The sequence below is a fragment of the Candoia aspera genome, chromosome 5 (assembly GCF_035149785.1).
Source record: "Candoia aspera isolate rCanAsp1 chromosome 5, rCanAsp1.hap2, whole genome shotgun sequence".
NCBI lineage: Eukaryota > Metazoa > Chordata > Lepidosauria > Squamata > Boidae > Candoia > Candoia aspera.
Window position 1 is genome coordinate 26,506,095 of NC_086157.1, and position 25,326 is coordinate 26,531,420.

The 25,326-nt window shown below is 38.8% G+C and overlaps 1 protein-coding gene across 1 annotated transcript in view; it reads right to left on the reverse strand.

Annotated features, from left to right (window-relative positions):
- Positions 1-8,348: 8,348 nt before the first annotated feature.
- CLYBL (citramalyl-CoA lyase) overlaps positions 8,349-25,326 on the reverse strand; it is a 207,284-nt gene continuing 190,306 nt past the window's right edge. The window contains exons 7-8 of the mRNA XM_063304820.1: positions 20,476-20,600; positions 8,349-8,713 (exon numbers count right to left, since the gene is read on the reverse strand). Coding sequence (XP_063160890.1) covers positions 8,618-8,713; positions 20,476-20,600 — 221 coding nt within the window. The 3' untranslated portion in view covers positions 8,349-8,617. The remainder of the gene's footprint in view (positions 8,714-20,475; positions 20,601-25,326) is intronic.

The following is a 25,326-nucleotide window of genomic DNA, read 5'->3' on the forward strand; positions in this document are numbered from 1 at the left end:
GCTCAGGTCTCCGAAAGATGAAAGGGAGGTGGGCACCCCGCGGTACCTTCCTGTGCCCCCATCCCCCAGTTTGTGGGCTTGGTTGGGAACGATGGAAGTTGTAACCCCACCCCTCTGGAGAGCGTCTGCTGCGAGCGAGCTGGAGAACCCGGGGAGAAGGGAAGTGGGGAAACGGGTTGGCAAAATGCCGCCCCCGGAGAAAGCCTCCGTGCGCTCTAGTCAAGCCGGGCGAAGCTGAGGAGTTTCCGGGGTTTAGGGAGGCTGCCCTCCCGGCCTTTTTGTCCGGGAATGGGGGCAGATGGGATCGAGAGGCAGGGGAGGGAGAGGAACCCGCCGAAAGGCCTCGGAGCAGCAGCACCCACGGTCCAGCGGCCCCACCAAGGGCGTCCCGCTTCCGACTGCTTCGGCGCTTGCTTTCCCCCGGGCCGCGCCAGCTCCGGCCGCCCGTCGAGCGGCACCGGGGCCCCTTGCGGCGCCCAGATCCGGCGGTGGCGGGGATGGGAACTAGCAGTCGAGCTGCTGCCGAGCGAAGGGGGACTTTTTCCCCACTTCGGTGGGAGGCGCGGGAGAAGGCGGCGCCCCCTCCCCCCGCCTCTTTGCCGGAGCCTCTCGGGGGCTCCTCTGCGTAGGGAGAGAACCGGGTTTCCCGAAAGCCGAAAATGCTGCTGGCTGAACCCGTTGAAGGGACCTGGAATTGGGCTTACTGCATAATTCGGGTGGTTGAACGATACGAGCGTTTCCAGGGAAAATACAGGCCGTGCGTTGCTACTTTCCAAGCGGCGCCTTTAGGCCATTCCTCCTGCCTCCCGCGCCCTCCTCCCCTTTCATTACCTGCAAGAACTCGCCGCCTTAGCCAGCGAGGGCTAAAGCATTTCGGGAGTCTTCCCTTGAAAGAACTGCCAAGTCAGACCCGGGCGGAGTGCGGGGAGGCGGCCTCGCTGCCCGGTAGGCGAGCGAAAGGGTTCCCCTGTCCACCTCTCCAAGAGGCGGCGCGGAGGACCGAGTCCCTTCCTTCCTGCCTCCCTTCCTCCCAGCTCGGCAAGGGCGAAAGCGCCCTAGATGTTTTTTCCCCCCTCCTGAAGATTTCGGGAGCGGGGAGGGGAAACTTTAAGGGGAATTAAACCAGAGCGCCCGCTCCCCTTTAGGAAGAGATCAACCGCCCCAGGTCATCTTTTAATTTAGTTGACAAGCAACCTGCCCAACATCTTCGTGGAGAATATGTTTAATTTTCATGCGTTTAGAAAGATACGGCAGTCCCATCAGCACAGGTTCAGCGAGACTTGTGCCCGTCTTGCGTCCTCCGGACTTTGCGCCTCGCTAAATACACTCTGCAGTTTAATTCTGCAATCTGTTTCGTTTCATCAACTGGATTCCTTGCATCCTTTTAAAATAACGGGACACTATAAACATATAACCCCACTTGTCTACTCAGACACAAGTCCCATCAGGTTCAGAAGGGGTAACCCCTAGAGAAGAAAAAAATAATAATACTGCAGCCTGAACCCACTTACAGTAACATATGGAAAGGTCTTGTGGGAATGGAAAATATTGGTTAAGGGATAAATCCAAAGAAAGCAAAGAAAGCAGAACAAAATAAAACCTCTTCACTTTTCAACACTTTCTGTTGAAATTGGCTAGAATCGGTAAAGAATTTAGAATCGCAGTCCTATACGTTACTGTTTCAAATATAGTCCCTCTGAGTTCTGGGAATCTTATACCAAGTAAGCTTGTATAAAGTTTGGGACAGATTGGTTTTTTTCTTTTCCATTCCATGTTTCTTATATTTTTCCACTTGGAAATATATATATTCAACACCCCATTTAAAAAATGAGCTTGGTTTTTAAAAAAACTAAGGCCAGTTAGCATTTCAATTGTCACTGAGCCTTTACTTATATTTTAAACCTCCCCCACAAAAAAAGGGGGGGGGAGAAAACCACACCTAGGACTTCTGTCAGTGAAGGTACAGGTCATGGCTGTGGAGGTGAAGACAGAACTGGACAGCCCCAAACTAAGGCTCAAGTCCCCCCTTCCCCAAATTCCACCTGACCACGATTCCAGGGTTGCTCTTTCACCATTCTTTGCTTCAGCAATTAAACAGGGTTATCCTCGGTTGTCATTAAGTTTTCCATAAAACAATGAAGACATTATGCTTGAAAAACCCCTCCAGGCCAAGGATTAAGAGAATACAAGAATCCATGTCCCCAGGGTACAATTAAGGATAATGAAAATAAAAGGGGGGAGGGGAATCGAGAAATCCATTTTAATTTCCCATCCCTGGGGTCTCTTTTCAATAGGAAGGAGAAGAGTGGACTTCCTAGTGCCCTGTCAAACTGATCACTTCCACCTCCTTGGACTAGCCAAGGTTGGGAGCATTGCTTTCCCTTTGAATTTTTTCTCTCCGGGTGGACCTTGTCTGAGCTTGGAAGCTAAGTAGGATCAGGTCTAGATAGCACTTGGATGGGAGACCACTGAAAAATGCCAGAGGAATCAAAAGCTTCCTAGAAAGAGGCAGTGGCAAAGCAGTTCCCTCTCACTGTGAAGAAAACTACATGGGCTGTCTGGGAAGACAGCAGGAGAGAGCTGGAACTGAAGGAGAATTTCAATGCTGGCACCTTCCAAGGAGCCAACCCTGCTTAAGAGGGCACCTTTTACTGTCATGATTGAGGGGAGAAGGAGCAGCAGTGACAGACAATCTAACTAAAATGACCTCCTATCCATTTAAGGACATTCCTGTCCGCAGGCACCTTGATCCAACTTGTGGGTCAGATTGTGTCATCTCCAGGGGCAGTTCTATCAAAGTGGTGGTTTCAGATAGATGGAAAATGACTCCCAACACCACAAGTGAGGCACTGGCTGGAGTGATGGGGCTCCACACACCCTAATCTAAGATCTAATGTAGCAACAGACCTGAACTGTGGTTTGCAGAGGATGCTGAATTGACTGCTTTTTCCATGCAGTAGTTGGCATCTAGCCTAGCCTTTGCTTGGCCTGCTAGCTTCCCATGTGCAGGGCTTTCTTAATATGGAGGTATATTTAGTTATATAACATCCTTCCCCATGCACAGCTGCTCTGTTTGGACATCATGCTAAAACTAGTATTATGAAAACTACAGTATGGTCAGCCAAGATAAACCAATTGCATTATTGCTGGGGGGGCTGGCTTGATAAAGAGCTTATCTGGCTTGACTTCTTAGCCATGGTGATTTGTAAACCATGAATGATGGTTGTGGTAATGGTTAGAAGGTGTTGCTTGGCTCATGCTGTAGCCCAGGCTTTGGAGTCTGGGCTCGACTTTTATTCCTTTCTTCAGGAATAAAAGTATTTGCATAAGCAAACTGGTTTGCTTTTGTTGTCCGCACATAGAGCTGAACAGCTGCCATTTTTAAAAAAAATAGAAGTGAAAAAGAAAACTTTAAAGCAATGGATCAAACCCCTGGGAAAAGCCAAAATCTCTTCTATTTGAAAGTGGGATGCTTGTTTTGTGGATTTTCACATCACTCATGCCTCAATTTATACGCATTTATATAGAAAGAAGCTGAACAAAAATATTAGCTTCTGGCTGCAAAGCTATGTATATGTATATGTATATGTATATGTATATGTATATCTTCACAAGACCCATTGAACTCAGTGGGCTTTATTTCTGAGAAGATACTTCTAACCTTCAGTTTTGCACCTCTCCAAATGCACTGAATTACAGTGACCATCGTCTAGATAGAGTGTGGGCTGGAGATAATGGGAATTGAAGTCCAATACATCTGAAGAAGGGTACCAGTTTTGAGGAAAGTTGGTACGCAGGATTTTCATCTTGAGAAATGCAAAGATGGGTGGCTAAGTCAGCCTGATGAGGAGCTTGAGGGCCAGTTCACACATTTCAGTGCAACAGAAAACTGGATTCACACAGAATGCAACTGGCTACTTTGAGGTGCGGTGTGGGATGAGAACTGCCTTGCGAAGCTGCCCTAATCGAAGGAGACAGAGGGGATTGCAGGGACTTTGGGGTTCTTGTGTTTTCTTTCCCTTTGGTTTATAGAAAACGTCATCCAGAACCAAAAATTACATGAATCATCATCTTGTATGATTTACATCATCAGTCCCCCTCCCATTCTATATTCCTTATATGGCACTGAGTCCCAGTGAATTCAATCAGGTTTACTGTACTTCGTAGGGGGAAACAAAGGCTTGTGCTCTACATCTTCATGCCATCAACAGCTCCTTCTCTACTCCCCCCCCCCCACGCCTCTCTGTTTTGTCACTTTGCTTGCAAGCTCTTCCTGCTGTGTGCGGTCCCTTATTTTCATTGGGAAAGACAAGACTGTTTGAGGAGCTTCCCTCTGCCCAAACCTCAGACTTTAGGTCTGCCCAACTCTGTCCTCTACATTTTAGCCTTGTGTTTCTCTTTCCAAAAACACTAGCCCAAAGGAAGCACAGAATAGTTGTGCAACGCTTTTTGGCAGTGGGGGTGGGGTGGAGGCCATCTAAGACTGCATGCAAGTAACCTCCAGATTTTACAAGTCAGAGTTTATTATCTTGGGGCATTTTTAGGCTCCACCCTCCATCCTAAAAAGTCCCACCCCTTAATTTAAACATCTAGGTGTTGGTTACTCAAAAGATTTCTGCACGTGGCCTTAAATGTTTATTTGCATAGCTCAGGGTTGACCCTTGTCACTGAGATCCACTTCCAGTGCTCAAAAAGAGCTTTCATTTCCATACTACAAGGATCCAAACACTTTTTATTAAGAGGATGGCCTAAATGACTCTCTGTCTCCTCTCACCTCCCACAAGTGTTTTCTATTTACCCGTTTAAGTAAACAGTGCAGCTTTCCCGGGGTGCCCGTCTAAGAGCATCTTGTAGGTCATGAAAAGGTTGAGGCCCGGTTTGCAACTCTGCATTCTGTTAATTTCTTAAGAAACACAAGTTGCGGGGCCCCCGCACAAAAGGCGATGATTTAATGAGGAAGAGAAACAAACTGGCTGATTGTTGGCGCTCACAACTGCCTTGGGAGTCCCTCTGGCAGCCACAAGCTGATCTCTGTGCCTTCAATGCAGTGCGCCTTTGGGAGGAGGGGCCGGTCTGAATAGAGGACAAAGGCAGCTTGTTCTGTTTATTTACCCTGCCTACAAGTTGGGTTAACCTCTCCCAAACAGCCGGGCTAAGCCCGTTAGCTGCCCAGCCCAGATGACCGGCTGCAGCACAGCCGCTGTCATGCAAACGAGTCTCCTCAAGGCCCTGGCTCATGTGTTCCACCAAGGCCACCCTTTCCCATCCCACCAGCTCTGCAAAGGGCAATTCATGCCAAGGGACAGCCTGCGTGCAGCTGGAAGTCAATCTGGTCTCCATCCATTGGGGAAATAAATCCTGCTTTAATAATTTTACTAGACAAGAAATTTGACCAGGTGAGAGTCCCATCATTCAGGTGAAAAAGGAAAAAACAGTGTGCATTGGGACAATTTCAACAGGAACCAAGCCCACCCATTCCAAAAGAGTCCATCAAAAAGGAGGGAGGTTTGATCACCAGAAGCAGAAGAACAGGATTGGTGCTAATTCAGCTGGGCTGGAAAGACGGTGAATAGGAGCATTGAGTAGCATATTCTGGGAACCCATCCAACTGTGATTTCTTCAGTAAATTGTGGCTTAGTGTACGATGTGAACACAGACTATGTATGTAAAGGGAAAATCTGGGGTGCAAAAGTACATGATGCGTGACATGATGCAGCATGCTTTAATTTGAGTCAAGTGATGGGCTTTTCAGAGTCATATTGATCAGGAGATCATACAAAAGATGAGAGGGCATACATTTAATTTCAGTCCTAAGGCTTATCCTTCACGACTTTCTATGCCATGAGGGGCAACAGCAGGATGTGTGTGTGTGTTCAAAAACGTCAAAATGGCTGCGACTGTGTGACTGAAGCCCCACTCCTTTTTATGTGTGTTAGGTAGGACTCCAGTTGTGTGGTCAGAACCATCATATTTACTTTTCCCCCCCTGCCTGTGGATGTCCCTGTATCCTAATCTTATTAACACCTTAGCTGGGTTTGCATGATGCACAGAACCACAACCTGGCTGACCACATGTTAGTCTAGCATGTGGTGGGATCCATGGGTAGTATAAGATTCAGCTTGATACATGAACCACAAAATTATCCCAAGTGAATTAGGCTGGATAAACATGTGTGAAGATGGTTGCTATCTCCAAGACACCTGTCTGTGACTTGGAGATAGTGCAATAAAGGTAGACTCTTTTAGGGAATCATCATCATCATCACCACCACCACCACCACCACCACCATCATCATAGGCTGAAGCTGTAGAGAAGTAGCCACCCAACGTATCTTTTGCAGAATGGCTCCTGGGCGCTATAGGACTTCTTAAAAAAGTGGAATTAGTGGTCTCCACCCAGGGCTTTGTTTGAAAATGCACCTGGGAAATGCCTTGGGAAAAAAGATAAAAAATGGTAAACTATGATGTAGAGAGCCCCTGGTGGGGGCTGGAAAGAGAGATTGGTATGTTAAATCATAAGGCATGGCTGTAAGTGCAGCTTTACTGCAAATAGGTGAGCCAATTTATAAGAGTGCTCACAACATGACCTCACCATTATAAAGATGCCCTCCAGAAAACTGCCTCCCCTGGTTTTAGGGCACCACGGAGTAGATTAAGTAGATTAATGTAAGGGAAGTAGATGAATGAAGGACTTGGTCTCTTCTTTGATACAAATAGAAAGCAAACCCAGTCTCCAACCACCAGGCCATCTCAACAGTACCGTATCTCTGCATACTGGTGAGGCAGTAGCTTTTCCTTGGTTTCACAAGGGGAATTTTCCCAGCCTTGCCCAGGACTGGACCAAAGACTGTTCTTTGCCACTAAGCTAAATCTCTTTCTGTGTTCAGTTCTGTTAGAAGTATTGGTAGCTGATCTGGAATGATCTTTCCTCGAGGGGATGGAGATGGGTTACCAGTGCATGAGGACAATTTGAGGCTGGAAAAATCAGGATCTATTTGGTCTTTGGATTTATAATTCTACCATGGATGCTTCTAAGTACATACGCAAGCTGCTACTTTGGATTAATCACACTGAGGAATTACTATGCAGTTTTCTTCTCATATTAATTTAAAACCAGGGTATTAATGTGGTCATAGAAGACACAGGTAACTACCCATTTCCCTTAAGGTTACGCTGAAGACAGATTGCTGCAGGGCTGAAAATGTTGTAATATGGCTATCTGCAGGGATTCAAGTAGCACTATCATTGGGTGTTGAGAAAAAAAATCAAGCTTTCCAAAAGCAAGGACAAGAAATTTACAACCTCTAATTCCTCTGCTCTCACCCTTTGTGGTGATAGTAAAAGCAGTGCAGAGCACGCTGAAGAAAAACTAGTGGTCTGACTGAACAGTGAGATGCTTTTTAAAAGCAATTTTTATAAAACCCTTCTCCATGGGCACTTATTACAGGGACATACCAAAATGCACATGTTGGGTTTTTGCATTTGAAAAGAACAAGATGTGCCCATTTACATAGGTGGGAAGAGGTACCCATGATAGCTGGAACTGTCTCTGCAGCAGTGAAATGGGAAAAATCTAATTACTTTTCTAAACTTCTGAAAAAAAATACAGGAGAAGGTTTTAATTCTTCTCCTCACTGATGAGTACAAATGTTTAGCTACAAACTTCTTAAGATGTTAACTAATACATATTAAATGGTTTTGAACTTGCCCTTTCTACTGCATGCAGCAAATCCATTGGACCACAGTTTGTATTTTAGATTAATTGTTCTAAAAGCAACGCATTTCAGACTGAAAGAAGCTAAGCTGGAAATCTAGTCAGAGGGGAGGTTCTACCTTTAAAAGTCACACAGAATAATGACAGAAGGTGGCTTTTACCATCCTCAGCAGGAGAAGACACACCTGCTGGAATGTCTGCCTTCAGTATAACTCTTAAAACAGGAACAGAAGTTTTTAAAACTCTTAAAACAGGAACAGAAGTTGAGGAAGGAATGTCTATGGCGGGGTTTCTCAACCTGGGCCACTTTAAGATCTGTGGATGCAACTTCTAGAATTCCCCAGCCAGTGTTGAAGTCTACAGATCTTAAAGTGACCCAGGTTGAGAAACCTTGGCCTATGGATCCCATCATACAATCTCAAGTCTCTACAACTACTGAAAACCTCTCTAATACTTCTGGTTGTGTAGAAAAAGGAATTTTAAGCAAAGAGCAGCTCCTCTTTTGCACAACAAGATATACCTCCCAAGAGCTCCTTTTCTACATACCCATGAAAGATAAGGAACTCTTTCCTCCCTTGGTGACTCTGCTCTCCACAGAAAATTTTCTGAGCCAAACATTAAGTGAAGTCTGTCCGTCCACATCACTGATTGATTTTAATTGGCCAGTTTTCCAAATGAAACAGTTTTGCTTTCAGCTCTGTCACAACTCATTTGTCATAGGAAATAGGCTCCAATCTTACCATTCTGATTGGCATTCAGTAAGAAAAATAGACTGAAGTTGTCAGACATGTAGTCTGAATTCTACTGAAGTATGAAGTGTTACACTGTTCTTTCTCTGAGTATTATATAATCTTTCTTGAAGCGGCTCCTGGAATCACTCTTCGGGAAAAGTTCATTTAGCACATCATTTTTTCTTGATGGCAGTGGCAAGTGTAACAATGTTTTGGGCCTGTTTCAGTAATGGCATGTCTATCATGCTGCCATGGAAAGTGAAGGCGCCCTGCAAGAAAAAGGACAGTATTAACTTCTCAAAAGGGATCTTGGGAAAAGAAAATTTCAGGCTTTAGTTAGTTATAATACTTTGTTATAAGCCAAGAATCATTAGATCCCACATGAATCAAACAGAGAATCTTGTATTGGTGTTAGAAAGAACCCAGGGGCACAATGATAATTAAAAAAAAAAAGAAATGTGAAACACAGATGTAAGAAAAATGAACCAAAAGCTAAAATACATTAGTTGGGGAAGGAGGAGAGTTTTTATTTGTTTTGTCTGCTTCTTAACCCATACCAGAGGACAGTCCTCAGTTGGTAGCAGCATTGGCTACTCTTGGCTGCTCTCACAAAAGCTAAGCAGGATCAGACTGGGTTTGGACTTGAATGGGAACTCAGGAAATTCCAGGACTGTGAAGTAGGAGGTGAACTTGAAAAAAAGCCCTGAAGACAATGGCCAACCTCTTCTATGTGGCTGCCAAAAAAGAATGCCTACATCCTTGTCGAGAGCCAGTTTGGTGTAGTGGTTAAGGCACTGGGCTAGAAACCAGTGGACTGTGAGTTCTAGTCCCACCTTAGGCATGAAGCCAGCTGGGTGACCTTGGGCCAGTCACTTTCTCTCAGCCCTAGGAAGAAGGCAATGGCAAACCACTTCTGAAAAACCTTGCCAAGAAAACTGCAGGGACTTGTCCAGGCAGTCTCTGAGAATTGGACACCATTGAATGGATAAAAAAAAAGTCCTTGTAGTCATCAGGAATCAAGCTCAAACCAAGGGAAATGTTAACTTACCTTTCTCTTAAGGCAAAAAGTTCTTCCTCTCTACTCCTCAGGAAAGACATAGGAAAAAGTGATCTGAGATGAATGAATGTCAGTAGTGGTTTACTATTGAGGAGAATGGGTCCAGCAATTCATTTTGCGCCTATAACAAACTTGGCACTGTCCGGTTGGCAATATAATATTGATATCCACAAGGAATGTTTTCTTTTTGCTGATTAGGAACTCAACAAATCACAGCCTTGAGTAAGCAGTAGTACTATAAAACCTACTAAAATTCAGTCCCAATATTGATGTCAGAGAAATAAAAGGACTTTGTGTTCTGTTCTGGGGGCAGTGCAAAGCAGGATTTGAGGATGTAGGCAGGGCTGTGGGATGGTGGATGGAATTGCCTCTCTCTGGATTCCATTGATGGCCCATCTGCAGAAGAGGAAGAGCGCTGGATTCTGACCGTTGTAAAAATTAGAATATAATCTCATCAATGAGATCCACATATGCACTTTTAACTTTCTGTCACTGGAGAGAAAGACAGCAGTGGTAGATAAACTAGAGAAGTTTGTCACTTATTTCTAAGTTGCACTGGAGAACCTCTGAGGTGGTTTAGAAAACCCTGGGTTAGATTATACAAAGGTTTTAAAGAGTAAAAAAAAAAAGAGCAGTTGCTACTGCAGTAGCAAAATTGAGGCTACTTAGAAATAGAAGAAATAGAAGTAAAAAGTTTTACAAACATGATGAGAAATAGAACTAATGTTTGAATACAGAGAAGTAGTTTATATTATATTGAGCAGGAATAATACAGCAACAAAAATAGCCTAAATTAAAAGGATTATTAATACAAAGAAAACATGCAAAGTGCCTAATTCTCACTTATACAATACTGTCTGTAATGGGGTGAATTTTGCTGAAAAGTCTTACTTCAGTAGCAGAGATGGGGAGAGATTTTACAACCATTTGCTTGCACTAGAGCAATGAAAATTAGATGCACAGTAGTAACAAACTGCCATAAGTGAATTGTACTCTTGGAATTGTACTACTAAAACAATTAGTTGGAAACCTAACGGGGGAAACTGGTGTGTAAAATACCTATAAAATCACAAATAAGGATAAAATATGTAAAATGCTGTATATGTGCCATACCTTAGATTATCTGATAAGTTTAGATACTTTTTCTAAGAAGACTTGAAAATCCTAAGGAACAATATGATGTTCAAACCATTAATCTGTAGTATAATATTGACAAATGTCGATGAAGATTCTCAGTCATCCAGGTGGAATTGTCTGTAGGTTGAGTCATGGCAACTGGATTTCTTTCTTTTGGGCAGACTTTTATCTTTTTGGCAGACTTTTATCTGGGTGGCTATTGCAGCAAATAGCAGCAAATAGCTTTTGACAAATAGTTTCCACAGCTCATGTAAAAATATTTATGTTATTAATGAATTTTGTTTCCACTGCTACTTGAATTAACTTTATTTATAACACAGTCCCCTGCCTAGTTGTCTCAGGTGGCAGCTCCTGGCTGACCTTGATTAGACTTGGAAGCTAAGCAAGGTTGATCTTGATTAGTACTTGGATGGGAGACACCCAGCAATGCTAGGACTGGTGGCTAACATGAGAAACTCCACAAACATATCAAAACAGTTCTATATTGTTTCCATCCAGGAGAAGTACACAAATGTATCCACAAAATTCCCAGGAGTCACAGTCAACTTGTAAGAGGATGTTTCTTTATGCATATTTACTGAGAAATAATCCCATTGCCTCTAAGTGAATCTGTACAGGATTGTAGCTTAGATCTGACTTTTGTTAGTGATCTGAAGATAAATCAATTAGTTTTGTTACTATTGAATCTATATCTTATCCACTGGAGCAGAGGTCCCTAACATCTGGAATTCTGAGAACGTGTCATGAGGATTGTTCCATAATAGCTGCCATGTGAACAGTCACAATATACCCATTTCTTAGAGGGAAAACTGGTTAAGTTCCTCCTGGATACTCTTCTGGCATCCCTTCCCACAGATGCTTTCTGTCTTCCCAGCTTATCAACTTTTTTTAAAGGCAAGGGGTACATTTCCAGATAAAATACTGGACTGTAGCCACCTCCTTTTGATTTCTAAAAATGTATATGGATCCTGTATAAGACCTAGAAGTATTCCTTGAAATAGATATGATACCGAGGCTGGTACTTTGACCTGCAGAATGCTTAGTTTTCCCATTCATTTATTTATTTTTAATTAATCTAAACAATTTTTTTAAAAAAATCAGGTGTAGGCTCATTATGACCAAGAGAAGGTTGGTCATAATTGCTGGCACCATGTTATGGACCCAGGAACATTACTTTTTTTAGATGCTTGTAACATGTACAATCCATAATGGTATAGCCTGTGTGCTAGTTAGAAGCACTCCCACACCTGTATTTACTGTATTCTATCAGGTTTTCCTGATGGTGCTACCCATTCTTTAAAAATCTTGCAATTATTCCATATCTCTTATTTATTTGAAGTATTTTCTAAGAACACCCCTATTTGCATATTTAGAATCACAATTATTTGCTTAAAGTAGCCTAAAACAGAGCCTTGGAAATTCACTGTTTCTTACTCAATTACTCAGTGCATTTCCTCTTCAGCTATATATGTATCTTCTTTCACTGTTACATGATCAGGAACCTTTTTGGAATTGGCATCTTGATCCTACCCATTTATGCTGATGGTCAGTGTTCCATTACTACAGTCCTGTGATGAAAACCTTGATTCAATCATACATTAGACTGGGGCATAGAAGATATGAAAAGCCCACTTCCATATGATTACTTCACTGATTAACATAAATAAACTTCAAGAGTATGAGTCACTTTGGCCACACCTCTGTGGCACCATTGGTGATGTGAGATTTGAAGAAAGCAGTAGTATCTCTGATCCCAAGGTCAATCGTGTTAAATGACAAAATCCCATGGGTTTTACAATGTTGACACTTGTACAAGCAATGGCTTAAGCAGTGGTACATCTGAGGGACTCACATGTATGAAAACTTACATTTTGGATGAAAATCAGTGGGGCAAATGTTACTATTTAAAACATTTTAAATAGTCTTGCATTTATTCCACTGGCATAACAAGAACGGGATGAGAATTACAATGGAAAGATGCTTCCATGGACTCAATATGTGGCAGGTTCTTTCAAATCAAACCTCTAGAACAGGTAACATTTACTCTATGCTATGTATCCTCAAAAGCTGCAGATGGTTACATAGAAAATTAGCAGAATGTCCTGATTACAGCTTGGTATAATTGGGAATTGTATCATACCTAAATCCAGCTGCTATCAGGTAACCCATCTTGATTTTCCTAATTAATAGGAAAGCTTGAGAGTATGAAGATCCTACCAAAAAGATGGATCAGCTTTTCTCCAGTTGGTGCTCATCTGATGCACTGCAATGAGTGACAGAGATTGTAGTATAACACAACTGACAGCAATGGATTGGGGAAGCCGCTGATAGTGTCTCTCGTTTACAGAACTGTATGCATGAGTCATTAAGACTTAAAGTTGGTTATATTTGAAAATATGAGCTTGTTTACTCTTGATTGCCTCCCCAAAGTGGAATTATATGAAAGCTGGATTATTGCTGCCAGACTGTTGTTGTTCTTAGCCTGGAATCGTATGGAAGTTAGGAGCAGGTCTCTTCCATCTTTCATTTAGGTATAAACTACAAATACTGCAAGCAGAGGCAGTTCCTTTTTGAAGAACTGCCAACATAGGTTGTGTACAGAATTTGGCTGGCTAGTTATATTGGGTTCATTCACAAAATACTGTATGTAGAGTGGAGGCCTAAAAACAGGGAAAGCAAACTAACATTTTTATGGAGTTTTCAACTGACCTTCTCCTACTAGAGCAACTGTTGTCTCATATGAACCCCACTCCCTTTATTTTATTAATCTTAGCCAGGCCAGAAGCAAGAAGTTCTAGCTTTCTTCTCCTGTATGAACATCAATCCTTACTCAATTGTCTTGTGTGCAAGCCAAAATAAGGATAGTATCAGAGACAGGTAAATGCAGGAACTCTGTATATGAGGAGAAAGGCTTTAAATATTTTAGACCACAGCAATAATATGGATGGAAGGGATACTACGGACAAAATGAAATATTTCTAAATGAAATATTTAATTTAGCCCTTGCTAAATGAAAAACATTCTTTGTTCCAAGGAAGAAAGAGTCTATCAGTTCTGGGAAATTTAATGGCAGCTCTGTAATATGTGGAAGAATGACAAATCTTCTGATGCCAGTACATGCTGTGGTTAATGATCCAGACAGGTACTCAAAATGTTACATGCAAAATGAATGTGAATGCTAGGCCTCACCCTATGTAACCTGGAGATAAGCACAATTGAAAGAAATTGAAATTACTTCTGAATAAACAAGTTTAAGACTTTTTCAGTCATAGAGGCTTACTGTACTTTCTTAAAGACCATGGCCTTCAGAGTCAAGCCACAGGATAAGGAGGTTCATGGAGATACCCCTGGAGTTGTAAAAAAAGTGAAGCAGACCAGAGGTTGGCTGATCGGCATCAGGATGGGTGTGAAGGAAGTAATACTAAATTGGCAATAAGACAAATGTCTCCCTTGCTTCATGTCTCTTACCAACAGACTGAATAGGAGCAAAATGAATAATTTTCAGCCAATAAAGCTTTAGCGGTAACTGGTTTAATTCTAGCAAAATCCCTGCCAAATACAGTGAAACAAAAATGTGGGACTGCTGCCACTTCAGTGAGTTGAAATGGTATTTAGGCAGTATGGCTTTCCTTTGAATGTTCTCAGTATGCCCTGAGAAGGCCATCTGGCCAGAACATTAGCTCTTTTGCTGTGTCCTGCTTTGGAGAAGAAAGAAGGCAGCTGAGCCCCATTATACCTGGAGCCCCAAGGGGGGGAAAACACCAGGTATTTAAGATTTGGAAGGTATGCCTTTGTGGCTGTCTTGCTGCAAGCCAAATCCATATCCTATCATGCTCTATGGCTGAGTGTGATGCCATGAGTTGGATCTGAAAGACAGTTATTTTTCACCGTTCTGCCCATCCTTTCCTACTTGCAAAATTGGGGGGTGGGCAGGGAAGAGAAACAACATCAGATGTAAAAATATATTTATGTGTTTGTTTGTTTGTTTTCATATGCTTGAGCTGTATATAATCTGGGAAATACTTAATATACTTAAGTACCCAAGAGAAAGGCTTTGATGATTCAGTGGTAGAGCAGATGCTCAGTATGAAGGTGGCCCTAGTTTCAAAGCCAGCCATCTCCAGTGAAAAGATTCAAATGTCAAAGGCCTCTCCCTAGGAAGTTTTCTGCTAATGAGTATACAACTTACGGCCTTTGAGCTAGATGCAGTAGCCATTTCCATTATTCTTAGTGGTGGGAGTGATGGGAATTGTAGTCCACCATTCCTGGAGAGAACTTGAGTTGGGATTGTTGACATAGGTCATCTGGAGTGAGACGGAACCATTTGCCTGAGTCAATACGAGGCAGCTTCATGTTACTCTTTGTGACCAGAGGCTGAATGAACAATTAGGCTAAGTACTCTAGAGAAGAACACCCCAAGCCAATTAGAGGTCTCATTATGGTTTCAGCTCCCTGGTATTTTTTAGTGTGAAAAATGTTCACTTCTTGATCGGTGCTTACCAGATTTTAGTGACAGCTCCATTAGAGGAACCTCAGCAGGTGAAAGCACCTAGTCGACCTTGGCTGATCTCGGCTTCTAAGCGGCCTTGACTCTGGTTAGTACTTGGATGGGAGACCACCAGGGAATTTCAAGACTGTAGGGAAGTTTTTTAAAAGATCCTTTTTTTAAGCAAAGCATTGCAATGAAAATTGCATGGATGGTCACCAGGGATTAAATCCTATCCCTTGAAGGGATTTAAAGAAATGGTTTTTAAAATATGGACAATTTGATAATCTGCACAACACTCAAAGTTTGTATTTTCCAAAACAAGGCCCAAGGCCTAAATATAGTGAAAACTATTTGCACTGAAGTCATTAGTTCAGGCAGTTAGAGCTTACAGGCCAAAGTCTCATCTTGAGTTCTCAGTCCTAATGCCCTATCCTACCATTTTTTTCCTTCGCACTTTTGTTCCTGAAGCCTGTAGTATTTTCCCTTTCCAATGAAAAAAAATAGGCACCCCACTGAGGTTTATCATACCCCCAGCACATTCTTGCGCACACATACTTAAAGGAAGTTTCTTTCTAATTTCATTGGAGTAAATGTTTTAAAATATTCAGTTATTATACAAGAAGTATTTACTTTATTTTGACTATGTTTTCTTTTAATTATTCAAATTCCTATTAGAGCTACTTTGACTCTTCGATGATTCAGGAAACAATGTTGAAATACCTGCGTATAACATATGTTCAAAATGTCTGTTTCTTCTCAGAAAAGCAAAATACACATATGCACACACCCCTTTACATTTTTCCTTTCCCAGGGTTTCAAATAAACACCAGCTCAGCTGTAGAAACAAGAATGCATTTCTTATTTCAGACTGCACGGCAATCCTCTAGGGATATGCATGTGAAAATTTATGTTTTAATTATGCAGTTAAATGAATTTATTTCATTTTTAATAGCTCCAATTTGCTGTTGAAGTAAACAGTTGGGTAGCCTCTGACCCTTTGACAATATTGCAGCGAAATTTATATAGGACCTGCTATGATTATTTTGCATATTAGGTTACTGATCCTGTAGCACTGTGGTGTAGATTATTCCTTAGTATATATTCAGGCTTTAAGATTACAATCACTGGTGGAGATGGGAATGAAATCCATATCTTTCCAATCTTTGATCAACAGTTTATACCCAAAGATCTTTACACTTGCAAGCAAAATTTAAGGCTTATTGTAAGCAGGAAAAATGACTAATAAAAGTAATTTTGAATTATGTATTTTGATTTATTTTACTAATTTGCGGAATTTATTTTGGTCAGTTGCAATTTATTTCCCAGAACAATGAAGCATTACTTGAAACAGTTTGGCTTGGACAATTCTACTAGCCATTGTCCAGATTCAGTATTTTCAAGTAAATCACGAGGACTGGAAAGCTTAAATTTTCAGAAGTCTGACTTCTAAGCATATAGTAATGTGCCCATTATTAAATCAAATATTGTATAATAATAACAATAACAACAACACCCCTTCAGCTTTAAAGATCAGCACCTTCCTACTATTAACAGCAAGGTGAAAATGAGAGATCCAAAGCATGTTTAATCATCTAAACTTAGAAAATTTGTGATAACTGTAGCAAGTTAACAGTGTTCTATAATTTAACATGTGTCTATAAATAAGGTACTAACATACTGTGCAAGAACACCCTCAAACAGCTATCTTAAAAAATGGCCCATTTAGAGAAGTAAAATGATGACAGACTGAAAATTTTCATTTCGGCATTCAGCTGATTTATGCCTGTAGTGGTTCTATAGTGCTTCAAATCACAAAATGATTCTGTACAACACATGAAGGGTCTTACATATACTGTCTTCATCTTAGCCAGTTAACAGGCGATCTCTGTTTTCTGTTTAAATCACTAAAAAATTATACAAAATTAAATGCATTAAAATTTATTTCAAAAGTGGCGCTGACAGTCAATATTCTTCTAAAAGGCTATAAAATGATGGAATTTTACATGCATTAATTACATGCTAGTTTGGGGCAAATTAATCACATTATACTTGTATTTTACTGTGAATTATTCTGAGAATGTTTTAGATTGAAAAGTACGATAAAAACTGTACAAATTTAAGTTTTTAAAATGGTAGTAGATAGATTTGTTACTGTATTATTTTAATCCTGAAAAATTTAGAGTCTAATGAACGTATGCTTTAGAATATGACTTATAAGCATTCTACTTAAATGTTTATTTCTTATTAATGAAAACTTAGCAAAAAAACAAAGAACTGAAGACTATCAGTTAAATATTTATTAGTTCAGCTTTTGATAGGGAGTTGTTTGAAGGAAGGATATATAACATAATATTTAAGGTTTAAATAAAATATGCATTACTTTATAACTCTTTTTTGTATTACACAAAGCTAACAAGAACATTTTGATTTTAGTGGATATCTAAAGTTTCAAAATGATCGTAATGTTAGAATCAGAGTATATTAGTTAAAATATCCTATCATTATTCCAAGTCTTTCGTATGTGTAAAAGCGAGGACTATTGTTCAGATTCCCTCAAAGCAAACTTTTCTGTATTCTCCAGACTATGACAAATTGCAGGAACCATTTGCTCTGGGTAAATGTAAACTATTGTTCACTGATAGCATCAAACTTAGTTTGCTAAGAATTTCCAATTAACAACAAGCTGTAATTTTAGAGGTTGAAGATCAGCAGTATATCTGTGAGCAGACTGGTCACTCTAATTCTTTGTGCTTCATTTTTTTCCAGGCTTTCAGTTTTGATTAACACACACACACACGCACACACACAGACACACTCGCTTGCTCACCCTTCCCTCCTCATGCAAGGCTTAATAGTATCAAACTAAAGTTCTGTTTTTGCTTCACCGAAATTGAAAGCTTTAGCTTAATAAAAGAAATAGAAAGAAATGAAGAAAATGACACTTTAATACTAGTGAAAACAAGAGTAATATATTAATACAGTTGAGGACGGTGCCACAATTTTCATTTCAGTTTAAGATATCTAGTTTCTATGTAAAAATAGAACATTTCAAACTTAGATTCCTTAATTTGTGATGAAAATTGTGATGAAAACATTAGTGCCATCTCGTGAGTGAAAGGTGGTCCTTTTGGGAAATTAAGCAGTCAGATATGAACTGATTTTTCAAATGTCAGATTTTTCAGCCTTGTACTTTCCAATCTTGATAAAGATTTCCAGGAAGCACTGCTTAAACAGCATCTTATTATATCCCACTGAAAGAAGCTAGGCTGTTACTGAAGTCAGGGCTAACCCTCTCACTCACTTTGATGAGGTCAGCATTTAATCCTAGAATGAATATCCAGTGTCATATTTATAAATATTCAGAGTTAATAGCAGGTCACCCAGAAGCTTCAATTTCCATGGCCACATTTTATAGGCAGTTGCAAAACAGCTGAGAGGGACACGAATCTCTGTAAAAGAGTCCTTAATTGCAGGTCATTTATCTCAATTTATTCAAAAATCATCCTAAGTCAGTTGCAGTATCAAATATACCAACAGTCTGAAGGGACCTGTAGCTAAAACATCTTTGGAATTACTTATAATGTTTTATTTATGAGACTGCTAGTTATCCAGCTGCAAAGATAGTGGTTTAAGCCATAGCTCAGGAAGAGTTTGGTATTGAAAGTGTCCATGTTTTGACAATACAAAGCAGTAAATAGAAATATTCTGCCTGCCTCACAAGCCCCAGGCTATCTACCCATGGGGTCTTCAAAACTTCCCAGAATATATTAACTGCCATACATATATCCTACTGGCAGGATACCAAAGCTGATTAAGGTAAAACTAGCTTGCTAACAGGTGTAGAGAAACATGAAAAAAATGCTGTTAGAAGTAGAAAGAAGGATAAAGAAATGAAAACAGAAGAGATGCGTATTGGTAGTTCAGTTATAATAAATCGTAATCTGCAATCCAGTTTTGCTTTCTGCATTTTACCTATGTGGTGTAAGATCACAATAACAACATACTAAAGAAAAGTGGGGCAGAAAATTTATGAATAATAAAAAAAATGCATTGCAACAGTTTCATCAGAAAAGCCAGCTATCACGAAAATCTCATTAATAAAATTTCAATGGCTTGTGAGTTCTAAGCTTTTCTTTAAAACAGAGAACAGAAGACAGTATACGATTCCTATACTGTATATTTTCATAGCGCAGTTTAATGTTAATGGGCTTTATAAGAGACAGCCAGAAGTCCATATGCACTTCTGGGGTTTTCTGTCTGGGTATGTATGTGTGTACTTGGCTTTACTTAAGGGTATTTTATTTTGGCAATTAAATATTGTGTAAATTGCACCAAAAGAATCACACTTTTTCTGCTGCACTTCTGGACAACTTTGCTGGCTTGATAAGCATGACAGTTTTTGGCTCTTACTAGAAGAAGCGCATTTAATTCCAACTCCTCCCCGCAAACCCACCCCCCAAAGTGGTAAACTATATTCTAGCAAATAACCTTTAAGATAATTAGCTGACAATGCTGTAGCTAGAATAAAATTTTCCTTCAGGCGACCCCCAATTTAAGTGTTACTGGCACAAAGTGGAGACAGATTGTGCTTTAGCACCGCAATGTTTACATAGCAGAAGCCCACAGAGCAGGCAACACGAGATTCAGTGATGCACTAAATTAGGAACAATCATGTATGAGTGCTACTACGCTGTCTTTAATATTAATAAAACCTTCAGTCTAAAAATAAGTTTTCATGTATTCCAACTTCATGTTGCAATAAAAAGTGCCCCCACCTTGTTAGGAAGTACAGTATGTGGATTAGGCAAGTGTCTTCAGGTACAGAAAAATAACTGGTACCTGCTATTCGGGCAGAGCAGGCAATAAAAAGAAAACTAAAACAAGTGTGTATAATTAAATAATGTTCTTGAAGTTAGTTGGGTATTTTGTAAGCTGCCATATAAATTTGACTGAAAAGCTGCAGAGAATCCCTCACCATGAAGAAAGAAGCTTTGATTTTCAATTGCCACCTTAACAAATATCTTAGTAAGATAAAACTCACTATGGCTTGAGTGGAGTGAACTGACTGGAGGATAAATATCTAATCTACATTTATTTAAAATATTAGAAATGCAATGATGTCAGCAATAATGTTTTCATTTAAAGTGAAGAAGACATAAATGTTGACATAACAATGCTGTCTCCTAACATCTGAGTCCTGGATAAATATACCACTATCCAGTGTATTCTGTATACATGTAACTGTACCTTTAAACAGGTTAAGCTAAACCCCCCAATGAACACTTGACACTGATTTTCATCTGAATCCACATTCTTGTTCACCCTTAAAACATGAATGAAAGATTTACCTTTCCTACACGCTGATGTTCTTCAAAAGCTGCAATCAGTTCTTGAGCCCACTTTATTTTTTCAAGGCTTGGGGAGAATTGTTCCTGGACAATAGCAACTTGATTAGGGTGGATCACCTGCTTACCTAGAAACAAGATTAATAACCACCAAGACAAGCATTATTAAGCAGATGTTCTAGCAAAATGTAATTGCTACTTTGGCATGCATACTCATGTTTAACATTATTATTACCACCACTAGAACTATCATCATCATCATCATCATCTTAAAATTAGCTCCATTTTGAAACTTAAACTGTTTCAGAAATTCTTATTCAAACCAGAATTTAAATTAATTCTGAAATTCACTTCAACACCAAAATATAAAGCATAGGATAAGCACTTCTGATTCTAAATAAGTACATCGTAGATATTCTTTATGTAGTCAATATCAATACAGGCTTATTGTTACTTATTTTATTTATAGCTAGTTCCATATCAGAATGAAGACTGACTTTCAGAAATGTGAGACAGGATCCATGCAAAATGTTCTCTTTCTTAATGAAATGATACAACATGGCTTGTGTTTTTTCTAATGTGACCACCATTTTGCCCTTGCTTGCCCCGCCAAGAGAAGCTACATAAAATTTAATTGAAAGTCTTAAAAGAATTAACATTTTACATTTTTTTCTTCAATGAGAAGATAATGTTTGCTGATTACAATGTAGTGTGTTGAATTTTATTTTTTAAAAAATATCTTCAGTATACAGTATTTGGAAATACTGAAAAATGACTGAAATATTTTTCCTTGAAGAAGCAAACAATTAAAAATAAACTATTTGAAAATACCAAGTACTTTTAAGAAGTATTTTTTTCCCTATATAAGTGATTCAACTTAGAAGAAATTATACTTCAGGAAGAAATACTTCTTTCATCATTTTAAATTTCAATAGTATAGTGGTGAATTTTATATATGGTATATAGTCATAATTTTATACATAGTGAGAGAATTGTTATTTATTTTAGAAATTCTAAGGGGAAAGAAAAGTTTATTTTTAATGATATGCTTCTACATAAAAAAAGAGAATGTCCTCTTTTTTATATATAAGTAAAAAAGAAATAAATTCCTAAATCTGGAGATGCTTTTCTTCCAAAAATAAATACTTAAATATTCTAAAGATCCTAATTTAAATTGGGATAGTTTAGAATTAATTTCTACACCTTCTTGGTACTCTTTTGAGAGCTGAAATGGAAACCACTATCATGGATTTGTTGCAGTGAAAAATATAAAATGACAGGGTGGATTAAAGTCCTGCTTTTATATGGAAAGAATATTGCAGAAATTTCTTAAAGAAGATTTGTGCTATGGATAAGCATATTGTATGAAAATCATATATTGTTTAGGAAATACATTTTTCCAATATTCTAAAAATTGGAATAATAAAAATAATTTTAAAATGTTTATCTGATATCTTTGCAGAGTTAAGTGGCTTAGTTGCCAGTATGTACAATAATGTAAATAAAAAAACAAAAATAGGAAGTTATTATTATTATTAATAATAATAGTAAGTGAAAACATGTAATCCTAATTTCTATAATTTATTGGAATTAACTCTTCAATTTCTTTAAGAATTTATTAACAAAGAAATCTACTTTAGGCTTTTCAGATACCCTTTAAAAACCATAGTATGCTTCATTTTATCAGATTTTAATTACGTTATCACTTATCATAATTGAAGTATTGGTAATGTGAAATTCAGCTGCTGCTATAACTTTCAGGTAGAATGAATTATTTTCAGTTTTTCAAAGGCTACTTTGTAGAACAAACTATTGCTCTGAAAACATTAGTGTCCTGCTCAGTTTGATTATTCCAAATTATTTGGAGTTACATCACAAGAATGAACAATATACTTATATACTGGATTTGCATTCTATTAGACTTGTAAGCATTAAATTATAACTTCAGAATGATTTTGCACAAATATTTTATTATGAAAACCCCAATAAAATAATTTATTTCAAAAGAAGCATTGTGTTTCAAAACAGGGATCCCTAAATTATTGTTAAATTATTTTTTAAAGTGAGACATGTTTTGTTTTGATGAAAATGTGGATGGATTTTAAACATTATATACATGGCAAAAGGCCTTCAATCTTTTAAGATCAGCAAAAGTCTAAAAAGTCTCTTGACTTATGGCTGTAGTTGCATTTTGTTGGTCCCTATACACCCAAACACCTCTACAGTGGACTTAAATGTCATAGAGAAACAAGGGAAATATTCTGAACAAACAAGTTACAGAATGATTTCAGAACTGCAAGGTTCTTTTTCTAGGACCACTTGATATGATATTGCTTTCAACAATCTCATTTAATCTTCTGTGTGAAACTGTGAAGGGGTCATTTTGGTAGCATGTAAATACTGTTAAAAGAGAGGACTTCAGTACTTCATATTGATATCTACCTTCTCAATATGTTGCACCAGAGTAGCTATAATCAGCTGTTAAAAGTATCATTCCCAGAGCATATCTTTTTTTTGCACCTCAGCATTATTACACTATTTCAAGGACATGGGACTGAAGCTTAGCAGATCCAACAAAATTCATTGGAGGTCAGTCATGACTAACATAGACTTTGTTGATCTTAAACAGCTTCTTAGTATGACTAAGTCTAAATTCAAGCCAGGCTCCTATTATAAATCCCTGGGCTATAAATGATTAACAGTCACTAAGCATGGGCTTAAAAAACTACAATGTATTTTAGAATGTTGATTAAATGCATTGAAACTATGTGCATTGAGGTATTATATCTATGCTCACTGTTACGACAGTACAGGACAAAGAATAACATGGACTTATACTTGAATAAATATGCATATTGTTATACAGTAAAAGATTCAAGGTAAAAGAAGGAATTTAAGAACCATTGCTAGGAACTAGTCAATCATATTTTCTAAAACATTTTTTGGTGTCAAATAAATTAGGATGGGGCATACAAAATGACAAAACAGAGAGGTATCATGAGTCAGTGAGCTGTTGTAGCTTGTATATTTGTATGACATGTCTTTTATGTAATTCAAAATTTTGTTTATTACTGAATGTGAAAAGAAAATTGGAAGACATGTTACATTTCTTTCACCCTAATAGTTCTGAAAAGTCCATTATGAATGTTTTTCACAAAACTATTTTAACTGGAATTGAAGAAATCTAGCTTCTGGGTGAGGACCTATGACAGGTTAGATGTCCCTTCGAGCAGCTCTGTGAGCTGGGAGAGCCACTGCAGCGAAATTGGCAGCCAGGAGCCAGGTTCTGGCTGGCAAAAAATTTTCCAGAGAGAAGGAGAGATTATGGGATCGCCCACTTGCGCTCTGGAAGAGCTGCTCCTTGCGAAGAGACCACAGGAATTGAGTTTCTTGTGGTCGATTGTGAGTTGAGTGGCTTGGGAACCGAGGGATTATCAGTGAGCCCTTAACCACTGTGCAGCCCTTACGGACTATGACTGGCAAAAGTCACTTTCTTAAACACCTTTGGATTTTATTAATTTACAGCCTAAGAGAGAAATTCTGAATGGCAGGGAAAATCAAAGACTCCCAATGAGTTGCCTTCTTTTTGGAATTAATAAGAGGAAAAAAAATGCTATCTTAAAAGAGTTTAATTTAAAATGCAAAAAGCTTAACAAGATTGTGATTCCAGAAAGTTTTAAATGGATAAAGGGGACAGCAATTTTAGCTAAAAGAAGAATTTTTTTTCCTGACAAAAGTGCCTTTGAAAATTGCAAAATTAATTAGACAAACAGACTGGACCTTCATGGGAATGCTGATTGTTTATTATTAAGGGCAATAGATAATTGGTGGTCAGCACTACCCCTATGGAGGAATCGCTGGTGAAGTTGACAGATCTTGCTGATATGGATAAACTGACTTCTTTGATTAGAGAATATCTAAATGTAGACAATATCTACATTTATTGGTGACTGGAAACCCCTTAGACTTTTTGTGTAAAAAAAAAAAGAACTTGTGATTTATGGTTTTGATGATTAGACAGGATAGATTATAGAAAGAAAGTCATGATGTAATATTAGAGAGGGAGGGTAAAATATAATTGTACTTATAACTGCTGTGAAAAATATTGGAAGCCACTTCTTTATGTCTTCATATCTTTCTTTACATCTTGCTCTTCATTTTCTTCTATTTTTGTTTCTTATTGCACTTTTAGCTTTTTATGCTTTCTTTCTTTTTTTACTTTTTCTATTCTATTTTAGTTTGTTGTAGTTCTTATTACTGTTCTTAAAACTTTTAATAACAATTATATGAAAAAGAATTGAAGAAATGTATTAGAAAGTATGGGATCTGAAATTACATTAAATTTCAACTGATTTTTTTAAAAGTGTGTGCATGTGCATACTTTTTATTACATTTGGAACATGTACCCATAACAATTCAGAGCAAAAAAACTTGAGAGATATATTCATGTATTACTTCAATGATACAGATTGCTTTACAGTTTCTTCCAATATTGCTAAAGCAGCAAGGCTAATAATATGGATGCAAGCATCCATGGTGTGTGTGTGTGTGTGTGTGTTAAAAAAGTCAAGATGGTGGCTTCACCCACATGACTGCAACACAAATAAAGGAAGAAGACTTTGATCACACAGTTGCAACTGTCATCTTGACTTTTTTGACACTCCCTCCCCCAGACATGCCTGCATATGGGTCCATCCTATCAAAGTCATTCTTAGCTAACATTACTGATAGCCATGGTAAAAACCATCACGTTTTTCTGATAATATTGCTCCAAGGACAGCTTTAAACATTACAAGTCCTGTCAAATAGATGCTAATATGCAAGTGTGTTGCTTTCTGCTTTTTTGTGCTGTCA